General features: G+C 32.6%; 8 protein-coding genes across 8 annotated transcripts; 4 read left to right on the top strand and 4 right to left on the bottom strand. All coding sequences in view use genetic code 12, as the record gives it.

The window, feature by feature from the left end:
* Positions 1-5: 5 nt before the first annotated feature.
* On the bottom strand, positions 6-644 carry TRS33 (Trs33p; the record flags this gene model as incomplete). Its single annotated transcript, XM_002550701.1, has 1 exon — positions 6-644. One exon carries the CDS (start codon positions 642-644, stop codon positions 6-8), a length of 639 nt encoding a protein of 212 aa, XP_002550747.1.
* A 2,202-nt stretch (positions 645-2,846) lies between these two features.
* On the top strand, positions 2,847-4,844 carry WHI3 (mRNA-binding protein; the record flags this gene model as incomplete). The annotated part of the gene is made up of 1 exon (XM_002550700.1): positions 2,847-4,844. The coding sequence occupies one exon, from the start codon at positions 2,847-2,849 to the stop codon at positions 4,842-4,844; it is 1,998 nt and encodes a 665-aa protein (XP_002550746.1).
* Positions 4,845-5,952: 1,108 nt separating this feature from the next.
* Positions 5,953-7,113, bottom strand: CTRG_05043 (uncharacterized protein; the record flags this gene model as incomplete). The annotated part of the gene is made up of 1 exon (XM_002550699.1): positions 5,953-7,113. The coding sequence occupies one exon, from the start codon at positions 7,111-7,113 to the stop codon at positions 5,953-5,955; it is 1,161 nt and encodes a 386-aa protein (XP_002550745.1).
* Positions 7,114-8,929: 1,816 nt separating this feature from the next.
* FMP45 (Fmp45p) lies at positions 8,930-9,754 on the top strand (the record flags this gene model as incomplete). The annotated part of the gene is made up of 1 exon (XM_002550698.1): positions 8,930-9,754. The coding sequence occupies one exon, from the start codon at positions 8,930-8,932 to the stop codon at positions 9,752-9,754; it is 825 nt and encodes a 274-aa protein (XP_002550744.1).
* Positions 9,755-11,011: 1,257 nt separating this feature from the next.
* Positions 11,012-12,682, top strand: CTRG_05041 (uncharacterized protein; the record flags this gene model as incomplete). Its single annotated transcript, XM_002550697.1, has 1 exon — positions 11,012-12,682. One exon carries the CDS (start codon positions 11,012-11,014, stop codon positions 12,680-12,682), a length of 1,671 nt encoding a protein of 556 aa, XP_002550743.1.
* Positions 12,683-12,964: 282 nt separating this feature from the next.
* Positions 12,965-15,376, bottom strand: GLN4 (glutamine--tRNA ligase; the record flags this gene model as incomplete). Its single annotated transcript, XM_002550696.1, has 1 exon — positions 12,965-15,376. The coding sequence occupies one exon, from the start codon at positions 15,374-15,376 to the stop codon at positions 12,965-12,967; it is 2,412 nt and encodes an 803-aa protein (XP_002550742.1).
* Positions 15,377-15,638: 262 nt separating this feature from the next.
* Positions 15,639-16,445, bottom strand: THG1 (tRNA guanylyltransferase; the record flags this gene model as incomplete). Its single annotated transcript, XM_002550695.1, has 1 exon — positions 15,639-16,445. The coding sequence occupies one exon, from the start codon at positions 16,443-16,445 to the stop codon at positions 15,639-15,641; it is 807 nt and encodes a 268-aa protein (XP_002550741.1).
* A 254-nt stretch (positions 16,446-16,699) lies between these two features.
* RPA135 (DNA-directed RNA polymerase I core subunit) lies at positions 16,700-20,200 on the top strand (the record flags this gene model as incomplete). Its single annotated transcript, XM_002550694.1, has 1 exon — positions 16,700-20,200. The coding sequence occupies one exon, from the start codon at positions 16,700-16,702 to the stop codon at positions 20,198-20,200; it is 3,501 nt and encodes a 1,166-aa protein (XP_002550740.1).
* Between the last annotated feature and the right edge of the window lie 38 nt (positions 20,201-20,238).

Here is a 20,238-nt window from a genome sequence, read left to right as displayed (position 1 = left end):
TCTATTTAATTATTAATGCCAGTTTGAATATTGAATACAACTGCAGGAAATTGGGTTATTTCTGCAGTGACATTAGATTCTATACCAAAACTCATCAATATTCCTCGTATAACTCCACATGGAAACCATAAATAAACCTTTGATTTAGCTAAAGTATCTTGCATACCTTTTGAACTATTCAATTGAGAAATCAATTTAAAATTATTATCCACTAATACAAAAGTACCTCTATGATTTGTTCTTAAATTATCCATTTGCTTATTATATAAACATCTCCAAGCATCTCGACACACAAATTTCATTATATCTAAAATATCAACCACTTTACTTCCAGAACTCTTGTATAACAACACTTCTGCGATTTTTAATCCTAAATTATATCCATACGTTTCCACTCTAATGGAAACTTCATCACTATCTGTCAATTCAGAATCGAGAATGTTGACAGTTCCTGGGAAATCATCTTTGATGCTAGAAAGTTGTCGATCTATCCTTGTTTGTTCAGTTTCTTCATCGAATGTCGACACGGTTGGATCAAGTAGTTTATGAGAGACACGAATTGAAGTCGGTACTAACTCCTGTAGTAAATATTGTAAACTGGAATTGCTGACATATGTTTGTTTATCTAATGTATCTTCAGTCATTAAGAATGTAATGTGATTGACAGTAGTTGTAAGGTTGGTTTACGTTTTTTTGTTTGTGTGTAATTTTTTTTCCCCTTCTGTTCGTCATAGTGTTTTTTTTTTCTACACGACCGCGATTCTTTTTGTTGTTGTTGCCAACAGGTTGCTAAAAATCATCTGCCCTGGGCTGTCGCTAATAAGAATAGATTACACATACAATTGTATACTGAATAGGAAATGTATACCACCTAGAAGTGCTCACTGTAATGGCAAAATATATGAACCGGCATTGAAATGAGTAATACTGGTGTTGTCATTCCAGACACCAACATAACCTTATCCATGATAGAATAAGTTTGATCGGTTTCCCGCTTTTTAAGGTTATATATCATTCATTGGGTCTATTGATATAATATCCAACATGTAGTGACTGGAAATGTTAGAAACAGGAAACATGTCAATACATCATACTTTTACGTCTATTGAGAATCCAATGAGAACAGAAATTAGATTCAAAGGATGCTTCACCTATCCTTCCATTCTTTTATGATCCATTTTTGGTTAAATTCAAATCAATTCGGTTTGTAGAATTATCTAAACAAAGATAAAATTCAACAATTTCATAAAAAGGTTTCATAAAGCTTGTTAAAATTTATCTCTAAATGAAATAAAGTTTTTAATCTAATAAAAACAAACAAATGAGGTTAACTTTTATTTTCTTGCTTTTGTTCACAAATTAATGTTTGAGGTGAATTGTTAGTTGGGTTTTGATATAGATGACTAATGTAGTCTATGTGAAATATAAACAAGTTCATAAACGATTAGTTGGCAATTTAAGCCATGAAAAGTTAAAGCGAAGGACAAGAAGTTCTTCACCGTGACTTGCAATTCTGATTTACACATCTGTCAAACTAAGTCTTCATGGTGTCTCCTGTCTTTGTCTTCCTCTGTGGCTTTTACCTAGTGAACAATAAGAATATAATAATATGAAAGAAACAATAGAATTTGTCGGGTATTACAGGCATTACAGTAAATAAAAATTACAAGCTACTGTCCAATTGGTTATCCCGAACTAAACTTTTTAATCCGATGTCATGATCAAAATGAAATAAAATAAAAATTCAAAACAAGAGGGATAGCACTTAGATGCAAAAGCTTAAGGATCAACTCGGCTTTGCAAATAGTGTAGTATTCTAGTACATAATCACATTGACTTTCATAATCTTCTTTATTGTATGCTAAATTTTAAGTATCCCATGGTGTGTGCCCTGCCCAATTTTGTTCAATAAGCACGCATATTCTTTCTTGTACTGGGTGCAGTTGACACAATTTTGTTGTATTCTCAGTTTGTGCACTACCTGGGATTTTTTTTTTTTTAATTATACAACCGACACAAAACTGAGTACTATTGGAGTTATTCAAATTTTAGACTTCTTTTTTTTGTTTTTTTGTTTTCAATGCAATGTTTTTGTTTAATGAATTGATAGAATAAGAAAACCAATTTTCACGGTGGGTTTAAGCCGAAAAGAAAAGATAAAATTTCATCATTTTGTTTTGTTTTGTTTTAAGCATAAGGAATAAGAATTAAAATTTTGTCCCACTGTAAAAATCGTTTTCTTTTTGTTGTTGTTGTTGTTTTTATTATAAATTTGCTTGGATTTCTTTTTCAGTTTTGTTTGGTTGTCTCCATAAAACTTAATCACACCTTGACGCATTTACACGCACAATTTTTGTACAGGTGCACGCACATGCACACTCACACACAAATTTACAAACTAAGACAATTTACAGTGCACACACTCATTTAGACAGCAAAAAAAAAAAAAAAAAAACTTCAGACTCTCTTTTTTTTAATTCCCCTTTCCTTTTTTTTTTTGTTCGCATAGACACCTCCTCCAAGTATCAAAAAAAAAAAAAAAAAAAAAAAAACAATTGAATAATAGAATAACAATAATTTTCAATCAATTTCAATCAAAGTTATCATCAATTATTATCATTGCAATAAAGATTATCATAATATAAATCAACATCCCTTAAAGAAAAACTACCAGCATCCAACTATTACTACCACTAATTATAACTCGTTAAAGAGTTCCTTCATCAATTGGAACGTGTTTACATTTTAATAATTTTTTCTTTTCTTTTCATCTTTTTCATATAGTAGTTACCCATTAATACGTTTAGAAATCATTACTAGGATACAGTGTAAGGAGAAGAGTAAAAATGTCACAGTTTCATAATATACCTCAATCAAATGGTCCCCCTCCAACTCATATACAAGGACCTCCACCGCCACCACAACATGTCATAACCAATTCGTTTAGCAATAACCAGCAACAACAACATCAACAGATACACTCTGCAACTTCCACAGGTTTATTAAAAGTCAGTAATTTGCCATCCGACTTAACTAGAAGAGAAGCAGCATTGATTTTTTCATTAGTCATTGACGAGATGTTGAGTATCGAAATGAAGGATTTTTGCATATACGCAGTGTTTAAAAACATCAATACTTGTATTACAACTGGAAAATTACTCGACGGCAAATATATATTTGGGAATGATTATCCTCCAATCAAGGTGGAATATGAAAGTAACACACTAACAAGTTCACCGACTACCATGTCTTCGACTCAAGCTGCATTTAATTCATTAAGGTTATCTACATCATCTGCATCTAATATTTCTCCACCAAGCATTACTCATCAACAATTGCATCATCAAAATTCAAACAGTTCTATTGGAAATGGAAGTTCGGGCCCAAATCCAAGTAATACTTTTGACATGCTTCCCAAAAGACAATCTATTGGAAACCCACGTTCCAGATTTGTGTTTAGTGATCCATTTTCTCATGAACAACAACAACAACATCAGCAACAACAACAACAGCAGCAGCAGCAACAACAGCAACAGCAACAGCAAGGACCAAACCAGAACCAACAGCAACAACAGATTCCGCAACCATCTATGCCTCACCTGCAAGCACAGGGTCCACCTATGCTTCATCATCGTCTAAGTTCTGGACCACCATCCACGGGACCTACACCTATGGATTTATCTGAATTAAGTGGCAAATCCATTTTATTAATGGAGTCTCAAAATGATGCTAGAGAATATGAAAATTTGGTTAGAGATTCTTGGGACCCTACCCATACCAATACAGGTATTCCTTTGTTGTCATCCAATCCACAAACCCCTGGTGTCAATTCAAGTATTGATTGGAATAATCCTTCAAATGGGTTGAATGGATCAAATCAACCAACAGATCGTCGCAGAGCATCCTCTGCATTTTTCAATACTGCACCTGCTTTACATACGATGACATCAGAGCAAGCAAACCCACAAGTTTCACAACAGGGTCCAACTGCAGCTGGTATAAGAAATGCATTACAACATCCAGAGCATCAACAGCAACAACAACAACAACAACCACCGCAACAACAGCAACTGCAACAACCACCTCAACAACATCAGCTCCCACAAGAACAGCAGAAAATTTTGCAACCACAACAACTTCAGGACCAATCACAAGAGAAGCAAACTCATCCCCAATCACAGCTGCATAATCAACCGAATAATATTCACCATGTGTCACCGCCATCTTCCTCGACTGTCCTTCAACAACAACAACCACAACCCAAGTCAACGTCTACATCTACCCCAACACAACAATCCACTACTAGTCCACCTTCTCATAGAAACTCTACTACTTCGAAAGACATTCCTGATTTGTCATTGTTGGCTAGAGTACCACCACCTGCTAATCCGGCTGATCAAAATCCTCCTTGTAACACATTATATGTTGGTAATTTGCCTCCAGATGCCACCGAGGCAGAACTTCGTACTTTGTTTTCCCCACAAAAAGGGTTCAGAAGACTTTCTTTTAGAACCAAAAACCAATCGTCTACAAACGGATCTGGGTCAACCAGTCATAACCATGGTCCAATGTGTTTTGTTGAATTTGAAGATGTTGCACATGCAACTAGAGCATTGGCAGAGTTGTATGGAAGTGCATTGCCAAGACCTAATGGTGGAAATGGCAAAGGAGGCATTAGATTGTCTTTTTCAAAGAATCCATTGGGTGTTAGAGGACCAGGAAATCCAAGGAGAACATCTACAAACCCATTACCAAACGGGTCTTCCCAAGCTCAAAATCAACAACAACCTGCTCAACAATCACAAGGAGGAAACTATGGATACCTGAACTATCATCAAAAATAATTATTCTCCTTTATTTTTTTGAAACATTCTTTTTTTTATGTATTGGTTATTCATTTCATTTTATTAAACCCTGTATTTTTTTATATATATTATTTCTATTTTTATTCAATATTCATCTTCAATTGTGCTATTTGGTTTATATCATTAGTTCCTTCATTTTGCTACAATATTCTATCAAGTGGTACATTTCATTCAGACTTGTCATTATTTTCCTTTGCTAAATCTATTGATGATATTTTCTAATGTTCATTATTATTCTAATATTTTGTTTATCTATTTCAGTTTTTTATTATCATTATTTGTATTACTGTTGTCATTCTTGTTATAAATTGTTTGTTTTTACCTATTTTTATTATCTATTGTTTTTATTTAATATATGTTTTCTATTCCTAGAAGGATATATAAAAATTAAAAAGATCAGCTTTTGATAGTTCTGTTGATATTCTACAGATATGATTCCAGTCAAAGATACACAGCCAAGTTGTATCAATAATATCATTCTTTCAAACTAACAGCGTTTTATTCGTATCTAACATAAAACTATAAACTACTCTAAACTATAACAAGATTATCACTACAATTTTAACCACTGCCCCCCTCTCCTTTGGTGTTGCCAATTGGTTGTAAAATCAAAACCTAAAAAAAAAAAAAAAGAAGACATGTAATTTTTTTTTCTTCTTCTTTCCTTATTTCTAAACTTTATTATTGTTGTTGTTTCACGATTCCCTTTTGACGACCATCTATACTCTTGACAACTTCAATTAGAAAGATGACTAAAAGAAAAGTGAATACTCACAATAATAATTATCCTCCAAGTTACTTTCAAGAAGAAGTTCCTAAAAAACAAATCAACCACACCAAAACTCTGCATTCAAAACATGGTCCTGTAGCAGCAGCTACCATTACAACCACGTCCAATAATACATCAACCAACAGCAAGAAAACCAAGAAATATAAATCTGTTGGTACTCAAACTTTACATTCAAGTGTGCCAGGAATTGGTTTACATTATGTTGAAGCTCTGACTTTTAGAAACTCCATTGACGAAGGGTCTATTTCCCGAATCAGCCATGATACGGATCTTGAATATTTATATCGATTTGTCAACTCATTTCAATAATTTGACTAATTCTTTAGGATCAGCATAAACTTGAGATAACCAATTGGTGTTTAGTAAATCATCTGGAGTTGATCTCTTATCTGCTTGAGGATTTAATAACCCTAGAATGGATTCCCTCGAATCATAATGCAAACTTTTAAATAATGCCAATGCTGGATTTGATGTAAACGAATTATTCTTGCTATTTAAATCAACCAATACTTGACTCATTTTAGATGGCAAATTCGGGAAATGTTTCTTATAATTATTAAATGCCATATCCAGATTACTTGCTGTACTCCATGGACATTTCATTAAAAAAATTGTGAAATATATGATTCCCAAGGCCCAATAATCAAGGTATTTGAATTTTTCTGCGGACTCTTGAAAATATTCATCATAGTTGAATTTATCTTCCTTGATTTGATGTTCAATTTGAAATAATTCCGGTGCTTTGAAACTGTTTGTTCCGCAATACAACTCATGAGGATTAGCCTTCAAGTGTTCTTTGTAAGAATCGGAAGTGATATTCAAACTATATCCAAAATCGGATATTTTTAACACCCCGTCGGAATCAATCATGAAGTTTTCAGGTTTTAAATCACGATGAACAATTCCTTTACGATGAAGGTAACTGATACCTTTTAAAATCTGCTTGAAAATAGCATCCTTCATACTTGCTGATAGTTCGATTTTGAATCTTCTTAATTTGGATAGATAATCCAACAAATCACCCTTTGGATAATATGGTAAAATCAATGCCATATCGGTGGTTTCCGAAATTGCACAAAGATCAATCACGGGGATGATATTTTTATGGCTACACATTTTCATGTTGTTATATTCACGCAAGACTTCCCTTTTATAATCTGGCAAAGTTTGGTCTGTCTTTTTCTTGACACGTTTTAAAACCAATGATTCAGTATGAGACGCATCGGTTCCTTTGAAAATAATACCGTTTGCACCTTCATAAATTGGTTTCGATGAAGTTTTAGAATATTGAACTCCGATCACCGGCATATTTTCAATTGGATTTTCATCAAAGGAGAATGCAGTATATATTGGGGAAGCAAGAACCTGAGATTTAGGACGAGAATTGTCTAGCAGTGGTCCAGATTCACTCGAGGAAGTCAATGACTTTGAACCCTTGGAAGTAAATGATTTAAACATAGTTTTGGTAAAATCTTAATTTCGTTGGTTATTCCGGTAGATACAAATCAATGATTAATTGAGATGCTTCTGAGGGTTGTTTATTCGGATTTTGTTGATTTTATGATTAATAATAATAATAATGAAAGCAAGGACTATTTTTCTAATTAGTTATCGTATTATTATTCCTCCTTGTTGTTGGGACATATACTAATTGAATATCATTAATGTATTTTCTTTTAATGTCAATGAATTGGAAGCAATGGGAAGATTAGAAACGGATGAATATTTAAGTTTCGGTATTAATAATAATACAAAAAAAAAAAACCGGACAAGGATAAATTTGAAGGGAAAAAATAAAACAAATTGAAATGTATCAGAACTACAAAATTTTGTAAAGAAGCAGGATTTTAATTGTCTTCTGGTTAGTAAAGCGCCCTGATTGTTGACTATTTATTTTAAATTAGATTACGGGTACAGTAAATTAAATTACATTTGATTCGATTGCGATTTTCTAAGAACAAAAAATTCTCATGTAATTTCAGAATATGGTCACTAATAGATACATAATTACTAGAAACAGTTGTTGTTGGTTCTTCTGATCATGCAATTAATTTCATAAAAGTGCATGAATAACTAATAAATAATTAAATAATTAAGAATCAATACAGCAAGCAATATTCCCTTAGACGTTATTCTGTTCTATTGGATTGACAAAGAGGAATAATAATAATAATAATAAAATGAATTTCAGTATGAGTAAATCATTCGATCCCCACTTTCATGTTGATATTACAGAGAATAAGTTATAGAAGTGAAGGACACATATTATTTCCTTAAACGGCAATCAACACAATGTGGTGCGGCTATTAATAATACAAGTGAAAAAGGGGGCAACAAAAAGCAAAATAGAAAATTATTAAGGGATAATAATGTAAAAAAAGTCATTCCAATTGACCATACTTCCAAATAATGATAAGGATGAAACATGAGGCTGACAATTGTTATTTACAGCGATTAGCAAGTATTAACGATCATGGTAAATATGTTTTATTTATATATAAATTGGTTCGAAGAAACCGTCTCGAGTCAATTCTGGGATACTTTTTTTGTTTGTTTGTTGGTTTGATGAAAAGGGCTTATTTCATAGAAAGAGCAATCATGAATGGGTGTTGTGTGATCTCTCCGTTTTTAGTAAATTCTAAACCACTTGAAGAAAAGTAACAAGTAGAATAGCAATTAGTGTAGATTCTAGTATATTCTTACTTAGAGAATGACAATAGCAATGGTATATGCAGATATATAATTCAACGGGGGGGAGAGAGAGAGAGAGAAGCCTTGCGCATGATTATGATGATTAAAAAATTCATCATCAACGACAAGATTGAATTTTTTTATTATTGTCTTTAGTTCTTGGCTTACTGACTTTTTAGTTTAAACTTCACTCGTTTGTACATAACCCTACATTCCTCGACCAAGAAGAAGAAGATGATAATGATAGTCAATTGAAAGTGGTCAGAAAATAATCTCCCACTGCCACTGTCACTGCCACTAATTGTGTTCAAAAAAAAAAAAAAAAAAAATATTTGAAAACTCTTATTTTGCTCTGATAGATAATTTTGTAAAAATATAACTTTCACTTTCTTTCTTTCTTTCCTTAATTTTGGAAAGTCCTTTTTTTTCAATTCAGTTTTCTTTTGGTTCTATTTTAATTGTTTTGGAAAGAAAACTCTCCAATTTGTTTTATATTTACAATTTGCTTTTTCTATTTAAAGTATCTACTTGATATTCCAGAACTATTCCTTGAGTTAATTGTCGTATTATTATTACACCCATAATGAGAGCATTAACAATTATCCCTATATTTTTCCTTTTGGGTTCAACATTGCTATTAATCCTTACAGTTATCAATGGTGCAGGAACATCTTCAATCTTGGGCCGTTTCTATTGGTCTCAAACCGATACTTCCGGCTTGACTGGGGTTCCTTTTTCAACTACAAGATGGACATTCTATAGACTTTGTGAAAATGTTAATAATAGAAATGCTAATTGTGAAAAATCAAAAGCTGGATTCCCTTATTCTCCAGAAGATAATTTTGGTAGAGATAGTGGTATTCCTGAAAATTTCATTAGTGATAGGGATACTTATTTCTATTTATCTCGTTGTGGTTGGGCATTCACTCTTGTTGCGTTGTTCTTCACAGTAGTTGCATTATTCTTCACTCCATTGAATATTTGTTTTAGTTTTGGTGGTATCCTTGGTGTGGTTTGTACAGCAATTGCTTTATTATTTGATATCACAGCAGCAAGTGTAATCACAGCCGCACATGTTAAAGGAAGACATCAATGGAATCGTGCTGGTTTCCATACAACTATAGGAGCAGCAGCTTTTGGTATTTTATGGGCATCTGTTGCTACTTTAATTATATCATTTGTTAGTTTGATTGTAGCCTTGGTATTTGCTCGTAGATCAAGAAGAAGACGTTTCAATAGTAATAATGGTGCTAATGGTGTACCTGAAAGTACCAATGGATATCCTAAAGAAACTAGTAGTTTTCAAAGAGGTGAATATGAACCTCGAGACCATGTTGGCGAACCAGGATCAGATGCTTCAAAGTTTAGATTCTTTAGAGTCAAAAGAGCTAAACCAGAAGATGTTTAATACAAGAGAACGAGAGAGATAATATATGAACAAATCTCGAGCATTATGTTTATACCCGTCCCCGACCCATTTTTTTGATTTTCTTTTAGTATTCGAATGAAGAATATGATGATAGTGATTTTTTTGTTTTGTTTTGTTTTGTTTTAAATTATTATTTATTTTCCACCTGAAAATTTTTTTAAAAAAGAAGTTTCAATTTAGTTTACTTTGGTTACTTGTCGTTGTTTCTTATCCCGTTTATTTTATTATATTCATTTGTTTTGTTTCATTAATCTTCACTGTTCATCATCATAATCTTTGTTTTCCTTTTTTTTTTTGGTTTATTTGTAGTATGTAAATATTACGTAATAATTAATTAATGCACACACACACTTTATTTGTCTTTGTAACCATTTTTGTGATTTTGTTTTGATTGCGAAAAAATAAGAAATCTGTTATGCGCAATAAAAACCGAACATTTAAGATACACCTATCTTTGTGGTTGCAAGTGGTTAGAACGAAGGCACATAATAATAGACCTAGATGATTGTTGCTCTAGAGGAATGGAAATAGTAAGAGTGATAGCTTTTGTAAATAGATATGTTTTGCAATATACAATTGTTCGTAAACTACAAATACTTGAAACATAACAAGATTTTGCAGTCAATTCTTTGTGCAATTTGATGACTTGTCAAAATATGACCTCAATGCTTATATGTCAAATAAATCATTCTATTTCTATAGTGTAATTTGTTATGCTAATTGAAACTGCAAAAAAATACCTGTGTCAAATAATAAAAACTACTATAAGCGTACTAACAAAAAAAAAGAATACTTCAAAACAAAACAAAACAAATCCTTTTTGAAGAACAATAATTACAAATAGAATCAAACACCAAAAATTTCCAGACCCATTTCATAATTATATACTTTTTTGAAAATTAAGAAGAAAAAAAAAGACCATATATCATAATAGGTTTATATTGTTACAAAAGTTTCCTAAGACCTTTTTTTCATATTGGTATATTCTGAAGGGGTTCTGAAATCTACATCTCCAAAAAAGAACAAACTTTTTCATTGAAGAAGAACTCAGTTTACAACATTTCATTGATTAATCATTGATTTTATAAGCAAATATATATAGTTTAAAAAATTGTTTTGTTCCTTGTTGATAATTTTGAAAGAAAAAGGATTTTGCATACTTGTTTTGCAGTATAAAGAATTAATCACGAAGGAAGAAGGAGAGGAAGTGTTGTTGATAATATTTTTCTTAACAATATGGTTCCTCAACAATCAGTAATGACATTTCCAATTGATAATTTATTGGATATTTCATTTCCTGAAGAATTATTCCCCCAAATGAATTTAAGTCGTTCAATATTGGAAATTCCATTTGATTTAGTTGAAAATGAACTTCGAAGACCAAATGATCATGATACTTCAAATAATATGTCAATTGATTCACAAGCACTTCAAGATGAAATTTTACATATTTTGCACGAATATTCAGATGATTCTGTTGGTTCGGTATCAAATTTAATGGGAGATTTTGAAAATACAAATAATATAATTGCACAAATGGAAAACAATAATGAAACCATTTATCCAAAGTCATATATGAATGGATATATAAAATTTGTAATGGAATCTACCAATTCACTTTTGGAACCAATAGAAGGTGCTGTTCAGTATAACAGCAACAATAATAACAACAACAATAATAATAATAATAATAACCAACATGAAAGAGAATTAACTCATGAAGAAGTTCTTGAGATTTTTGAAGCAACTTGTAAAGAAATTGATGAATGGAAATCATTGTCTGATATACCAATACTTAAAGAACAACAAACAGAATCAATTACTGAAGAACAAATTCAACAAGCACTACCATCACAAGAACAGAATATTCTTTCCAATAATGTCTTGGAAACTATTCCACAACTGCAAAGTCTTGATCCATATTTCCATTCTTCTAAAACTCAAATACCATATTTAATTAATAAAAGATCATCATCAGTGGATTCAAATAAATCTGAAAATCAACTGCAATTATCATTAAGTTTACCCATTAATTCAGTGTCCAATTTAAACTCAAACAATAATCTGTTATCTAAATCTAATACAAATACAAATTCTACTTCAAACTCACCAGCTGATGGTACTAAATCACCACGGAAGAGAAAATTAGATAATAGAACATTTTATAAAAATTCTCAATTGAATTTTTCATTATTGGATATTGTATCAAGACCAGATTATGAATATTCATCTCAATTATCTAACCAATCTTCAAATATTCCTAATGCATATCAATGTATGATTTTAAATGAAAAATTAATTTCACCAATTAATTGTTCAATAACATGTCGTGTTCAAAGAACTTTATATATTAGAGATTGTTTAGATGAATTACCAAAGAAACATTTTAATGGAGAATATGAAATTACACCAAATCCGAATTTTAAAAAAACTTCATATGAAGCACAATATATTTTAACTAAATTGGATAAATCTGGTAAACCAGATAATACAACAAGAGCAGGATTATGTCCTTATTGTGAAAAGATTGAATTTTTTGGTTTAAAAAATTCTTCATATGGTAATCATTTAGCTTATAAACATGGAATTTTAACTAATGGAAATTCAGTACCCGATCCAAAATTTTATGGTAGATATAAATTTAAAAAAGGTGAATATGATGAACCCGAAAAGAAGAAACGTAAAACAAATGCTCATATTTTAGAAAGAGAAGGGGTGTTATGTACTTGTTGTTGGCAAATTCTTGAAGTTAATTGTACTTCAAGAAGTTCTGTTTTAGGTCATTATCTTCGTCATTATAGGGATTCTCATGTTGGTAATAAAAAGGAAATTAATAAAAATGAAACTGATGATCCTTTATCTACTTTTGATCCCGTTGTTTTTGAATTCATAAACAAATGGAGATAGTTAGATTTACTACCGTTCTAACAATTTTGCAGAGGTTAATTAGTGGAATTTCTATTTCGTTGTGTTTTTGTTGTTTTTGTTTTGCTTTTCTTTGATGATCTTGTTTCTGCTATTTAATTTCACCATTTTTTATTTCATTTTTATCAGTTAGAGTTTTATTTTTTATTATTGTTATTACTAACATTTCAAGAGATAATATACAACGAATTCTGGTCATTACTAAATTTAGCTAACTTGAACAATTAATATTTGTATCTTTAGATCTATTTACTTATACTATACTTAGTTCTTAGCGGCATCTTCCTTCAAACTGACGATTCTGTTGATGATCAAAGAATCATCTTTAGAATCTTTATCCAAACAGAAATAACCTTCTCTCAAAGCTTGGAATCTGACGGTATTGTTTCCTGCATTTTCTTTAATGTTGAATTCACTGTTTGGAATTTCAACATTCATTGGAGATTTAGTAATGATTTCCTTGATATTTTCTTCAATAACAGCGTTAGATAAAACTTCTTCACTATCTGGATTAATATCCTTCAAGTAACCATCTGGATGAGCTGATGGGTTTTCACTATTAAACAATTGGTTGTAGATTCTAACTTCCTTAACAGGAACAGCAGATTTCTTAGGAACCCAGTGGATATATGTTCTTGGTTTGGCTTTAATACCTTCATCATAGTTAACATGAACAATCTTTTTACCATCTTTTTCTTCAATGGATTTGTAACTAATGTTGAATGGAACTTTAATTAAACCAACCGGTTGGCCAGGAGCCAATCTGTAAAATTCTTTGTCAGCTGGTTCATCACGAACATCACTAGCATCAATGTAGAAATGTTTGGAAAAGGTCAATTTACGAGAACCCATTAATTTTTCATCTTTACCTGGTTGGAATGGGATTTCAACATCCAAACTGAAATCTTCATCAACATTATCAATGACAACTTCGACAGGGTTTAATACCATCAATAATCTAGGAGTGGTTTGGTCAAGATAGTTACGAACTGCGCTTTCAAATCTGACAGATTGAATGTTTGTAGTAGCAGTAGTGACACCTAAAGTATTGATGAATGACAAAATAGCACCTGGTGGAACACCTCTTCTTTTGATACCTTCCAAAGTGTACAATCTTGGATCATCCCATCCTCTAACATATCCTTCATTAACCAATTTGGCAATCTTTCTCTTGGACATAATAGTACCAGTCAAGTTCAATCTACCATATTCACGTTGTGCTGGTCTATAAACATGTAAAGCATCACACAACCATTCATAAGATTCTCTGGACAAAACAAATTCAGTGGTACATAAAGAATGAGTGATGTTTTCAAAAGAATCAACCAAACAATGAGTGAAATCATAAGTTGGATAAATCTTCCATTTGTCACCAGTACGGTGATGTGGAGTATTCAAAACACGGTAAGCAACCAAATCCCACATTTGTGGAGATGGAGATTCTAAATCTTGTTTCATTCTTAAAGTGGCTTCTCCAACAGCATATTTACCATCCTTCATGGCTTCAAATTCACGCAAGTTATGTTCAATTGATTGTGATCTGTGTTTACAAGCAACTCTGTCACCACCCAAGGTACCGTCTTCTTTCAACCCACGAGAAACCTTGACTTCTTCTGGAGTACAGTGACAAATATAGGCTCTGTCGGCTTTGATTAATTGAATAGCCAATTCATACAATTGATCAAAGTAATCAGAAGAATAAGTAATCTTCCAAGGTTTGTAACCTAACCAGGAAACCATTTCTTTAATAGAATTAAAGTAAACTTCTTCTTCAGCTTCTGGGTTGGTATCATCAAATCTCAAGTAACATTTACCACCATTATATTGAGCATATCCAAAGTTAACCATGATAGCTTTTGAGTGTCCAATGTGCAAGAAACCATTTGGTTCTGGTGGGAAACGAGTAAGAACTTTACCATTGATGAACTTTCTGTGTTCTTCCAATAATTCAGGGTACTTTTGTGGTTCTTCACCTGGTTTATGCAATGCCCCAAGGAAACCTTCAGCAAACATTGATTTTTCTGGTTCATCAAAGATATTCTTTTTGGCAGCTGCATTAGAAGTGGCTTTGGCGGCTGTTTTTGGTTTCTTTTCCTTCTTTTTCATGTTGTCTCTTTCATCCTTTGGTCCTAATCTGGCTAAAAATTCTTCATCCAAAATTGGTTTAAAGATTTGTGGTGGAGCCCATTTCAATGTTGGTTGATTCTTAAGTTCAACCAAAACTTTGGCTAAGATTGAGTATCTCTTGGTTTCCAAGTCAGATTTGATAGAGTCAAGATATTTAGCAATTTCAGCTTTAGCTTCTTCAGTGGTAATTTCAATACCAACACCAGTGGCTTCGTTGAATTTTTCCTTATCAATAGGAGCTTCATTGTTTTGTAAATATTTGATACCTTCAGTAACTTGTAAAGTAGTTTTCAAGTCACCTTTACGAATACTGTCAATAATAATGTCATGGTTTGGAACAACACCATTTTTACTTTCGTGAATGGCTAATTGATGTAATAATGCCAATTTTTTGTCATCATTGCCTTCAGTATTCTTATCTAAGATATTGTATAATGACAGGGCAACTTTCTTATTTTTAACAATTTCTTTTGCTTTCTTGTCTTCAAATCCAGCTTTGCTGAATAATGAGACTAATTCATCTTCTGAAATAACAGCGTTAGATGACATGATAAATGCAATCTGAGGTGTATATCAATAATCAATACAAATGTGATAGAATTGATCATGAAAAATTTTCTCATGATGATTTTTTTTTGTTTCTATGCCGCGCGTTTCTCATTTCCCACATTCTTCAATGCCGAACAGATGACTATATGGCACTCTGGTAGGGATCTACATTGATATCTACCCATTACTCAGAGATAAGCAAAAAAGGATAAACTTTATTGCAAATGCATTTATTCGTCTATTTTTTTTTTTGAGTCACTACTTATTCTTCTAACCATGGTCTTGTTTCCCACCATGAATTGTCATTTATTATATCAACATGATATTCCTTAACCTGTGCCTTCTTTCTTTTCTTTTCTAATCTTTGCTTTTGTCGTGATGATAATCCAGTTTCAATTTGTACTTCATAGTTTTCAAATTCTCTTACAAAAATAGTTCCTTTTTTAAATATTTCCAATTCGTTATTATAGTTTATACCACATTCTTTGAATAAAATTTCATTTTTATCTGAAGAAACGGTACCCATTAGTTTCTGTTCTGCTTCTTGTGGTGTCATGTTTAATTTTAATACTAGACTCCAAAACGAAGTGTTGTATAAATTATTAATATGACAATCAACCTGTCTCCAACTAAAATAATCTCGAATATGTTTGAAACTAGGATACAACACTGCTCGTGCATCAAATGTTGGTAAATGATCTATAACCAATGGTTTGTCTGGAAATATTTGTTGCCAGAAATGCATATAAAATGTAGACATCAATGATGCAAATAAAGTAGTAAGTTTCATCTCTCTTCTTTCATATAAATCACAATTCTTGCGCAATAAAAATGAATATTCATCAGAATCTCCATATGCTAGCATTATATCACTATACTTTTGCATAATCTTCTCAGCAGCTTTATTCATAACTTGAAGTGCTTTCAAATCATTGGGTTTCTCAAATTGATAAAACTGAGAAAACTTGTGAAATCCCTTCCCATCAACACGGATTATTATGTATGTGTCTGGTAATAAGTAATTCTCTTTCTCAAACAATTTAACATATTCATATTTGGAATTGGCCATTGTTGACTATTCTATCCAGTAAAACTAAAGTATGCTTAACCACCAGGAAATCGATTCGTCTCCCATTGATTGATCTAATTGTTTTGGAAATTTTTTTTTTTTTTGGGAAAGTTGCACTACCCGCAGGAGAATCTCATCTCTCACACAAAATTTTTATTTTCACTTTTTTCCTTTATATTCCTTTTCTTTTTCCTTTCACGATTCGGAAACAACTTTATATCAATTTCATTTTTTGTTTGAATATCATTCTGACGATGACTTTAGCTCAATATAGAACGTTAGAAACTGATAAAAGATTCAAAAATCCCCCAAAGGATGATTCCTCTTATCCATTGTTGAAGGATGCTGTTGCACCACATGTTGGTTCATTCAACGCATTGATGGATGGTCCTGAAGGAGGTTTATTAAACCTTGCCGTCAAAGATATTGGATCCAAGACTATATTTGATACACCAGAAACTTCTACTCGTCTAGGAAACAAGTTGAAGATCAGAGTAGATTCTGTACAATTAGCCAAACCAAGTGTTCCAGCCAACGATAAATTATCATTGAATAGAAAAACTTTTCCAAGTGAATGTAGAGAAAGAATGGTCACTTATAGATCAAGATTAATGTTGAATGTTACTTGGAGTGTAAATGATGGTGAAGAAGTCCTGGAAGTTAGAGAAGCAGGTCAAATCCCAATCATGTTGAAATCTAACAGATGTCATTTGGAAAAATTAACACCAAACCAATTGGTTGAAGCAAAAGAAGAAAGTGATGAATTGGGTGGTTATTTCATTGTTAATGGTATTGAAAAATTGATTCGTATGTTGATTGTTCAAAGACGTAATCATCCAATGGCTCTTATACGTCCATCTTTTGGTAATCGTGGAGCCTCTTATACCAAATACGGTATCCAAATTAGATGTGTTAGACCAGATCAAACTTCCCAAACTAATGTTTTGCATTATTTGAATGATGGTAACGTCACATTTAGATTCTCATGGAGAAAGAATGAATATTTGGTTCCAGTTACTATGATCTTGAAGGCTTTAGTTGAAACTAATGATCGTGAAATTTTCGATGGAATTGTTGGTAATGACACAGGCAACTCTTTCTTGACTGATCGTTTGGAATTGTTGTTGAGAACTTACAAGAAGTACAACTTGAACTCTCAACAAGAAACCTTGGCTTACTTGGGTGATAAATTTAGAGTTGTCTTTGGTGCTACTCCAGATATGTCTGATATTGACGTTGGTAAAGAAGTCTTGAAGAGAATTGTCTTAGTCCATTTACCTGATAACACTGATAAATTCAGAATGTTGTTATTCATGATTAGAAAATTATACTCCTTGGTTGCCGGGGATTGTGCTCCAGATAATCCAGATGCTACCCAACATCAAGAAGTCTTATTGGGAGGTTTCCTTTATGGTATGATCATTAAAGAAAAAATTGAAGAATACTTGCAAAACATCAAATTGCAAATCCAATCCGATATCAACCGTGGTGTTGGTATTAATTTTGATGACAGAAAATACATGACCAGAGTGTTCCTGAGAATTAATGAAAACATTGGTCAAAAATTGCAATATTTCTTGAGTACTGGTAATTTGGTTTCTCAATCTGGTTTGGATTTACAACAAGTTTCCGGTTATACTGTCGTTGCTGAAAAGATTAATTTCTACCGTTTCATTTCCCATTTCAGAATGGTCCATCGTGGTTCTTTCTTTGCTGAATTGAAAACCACCACCGTTAGAAAATTGTTGCCAGAATCATGGGGTTTCCTCTGTCCTGTCCATACTCCCGATGGTTCTCCATGTGGTTTATTGAACCATTTGGCACATAAATGTAAGATTGCTACTGTTGCATCTGATGTTTCCCAAGTTCCTAAAGCTTTAACCCAATTGGGTGTCTTACCAGCCGATTCATTTGCTGCTGGTCCAGATTTATGTTGTGTTCAATTGGATGGTAAAATTGTTGGTTGGACTACTCACAAACAAGGTAAAATTGTTGCTGATACCTTGAGATTCTGGAAAGTTGAAGGTTCCCATGGCTTGCCATTAGATTTGGAAATTGGTTATGTTCCACCTTCTAACAAGGGTCAATACCCAGGTTTGTATTTATTCGGTGGTCATTCAAGAATGATGAGACCAGTCAAATACTTGCCATTGGACAAACAAGATATACTTGGTCCATTTGAACAGGTTTACATGAATGTTGCTGTTACTCCAGAAGAAATCGAAAACAATGTTCATAGTCATGTTGAATTCTCTCCAACTAATATTTTGTCTATCTTGGCCAACTTGACTCCATTTTCTGATTTCAATCAATCCCCAAGAAATATGTATCAATGTCAAATGGGTAAGCAAACTATGGGTACTCCAGGTACTGCTTTAGTTCATAGATCAGATAACAAATTGTACCGTTTACAAACTGGTCAAACTCCTATTGTCAAAGCCAACTTGTACGATGACTATGGAATGGATAACTTTCCTAACGGTATGAATGCTATTGTTGCCGTTATTTCTTATACCGGTTATGATATGGATGATGCGATGATTATTAACAAATCTGCTGATGAAAGAGGTTTTGGTTATGGTACTGTTTACAAGACTGAAAAGATTGACTTGTCACAATCAAGAAGAAGAGGTGATCCAATAACACAACATTTCGGATTTGGTACCGATGAATGGCCAGAAGCATGGAAAGAAAAATTGGATGCTGATGGTTTACCAATGATTGGTGTCAAAGTTGAAGCTGGTGATCCAATTGTTGCTTATTATGACGATACTTTAGGTAAAACTAAAGTAAAGACTTATCATTCATCTGAACCTGGTTACATTGAAGAAGTCAAATTGTTGGGTGATGAAACCAGTGATCAAGAAGGTCAACAATTAACCATTAAATATAGAATTACCAGAGCTCCGTTGATTGGTGATAAATTCTCTTCTAGACATGGTCAAAAGGGTGTTTGTTCTAGAAAATGGCCACAAATTGATATGCCATTTACTGAATCAGGTATGCAACCTGATGTTATTATTAATCCACATGCGTTCCCATCTCGTATGACCATTGGTATGTTTGTTGAATCTCTTGCTGGTAAAGCTGGTGCATTACATGGTATTGCTCAAGATTCAACACCATGGAAATTTAATGAACAAGATACTCCCGCTGATTATTTCGGTGAACAATTGTTGAAAGCCGGTTACAATTATCATGGTAATGAACCAATGTATTCTGGTGCTACTGGTGAAGAATTGCGTTGTGATATTTACATTGGTTGTGTCTATTATCAAAGATTGAGACATATGGTTAACGATAAGTTCCAAGTCAGATCCACAGGTCCAGTTAATTCATTGACAATGCAACCTGTTAAAGGTAGAAAGAGATCTGGTGGTATTCGTGTTGGTGAGATGGAAAGAGATGCATTGATTGGTCATGGTACATCATTCTTATTACAAGATAGATTATTAAATTGTTCTGATTACACACAAACACCAGTTTGTCGCTCCTGTGGATCCATTTTAACTACTCAAACCACTGTTCCAAGAATTGGAAGTATGGCTACTATTAGATGTAGAAGATGTGCTGTAAGCTTGGATAAATATGATGGATATGCTGCTGATGCTGATATTTGGGAAGATGGACAAGGTAAAAAATTCGTTGGTGGTGATGACACTACTGCTGTTGCAATTCCATTCGTATTGAAATATTTGGACAGTGAATTATCAGCCATGGGTATAAAGATGAAATACAATGTTGAACCAAGATAAGAAATTAAACAAAAAAAAAAAAGTGTAATATAGATCTA

This window comes from Candida tropicalis (genome assembly GCF_000006335.3).
Source record: "Candida tropicalis MYA-3404 genomic scaffold supercont3.7, whole genome shotgun sequence".
Taxonomy (NCBI): Eukaryota; Fungi; Ascomycota; class Pichiomycetes; order Serinales; family Debaryomycetaceae; genus Candida; species Candida tropicalis.
The sequence above is the reverse complement of the archived record's forward strand: the minus strand, read 5'-3'. Positions and strand labels throughout refer to the sequence as shown.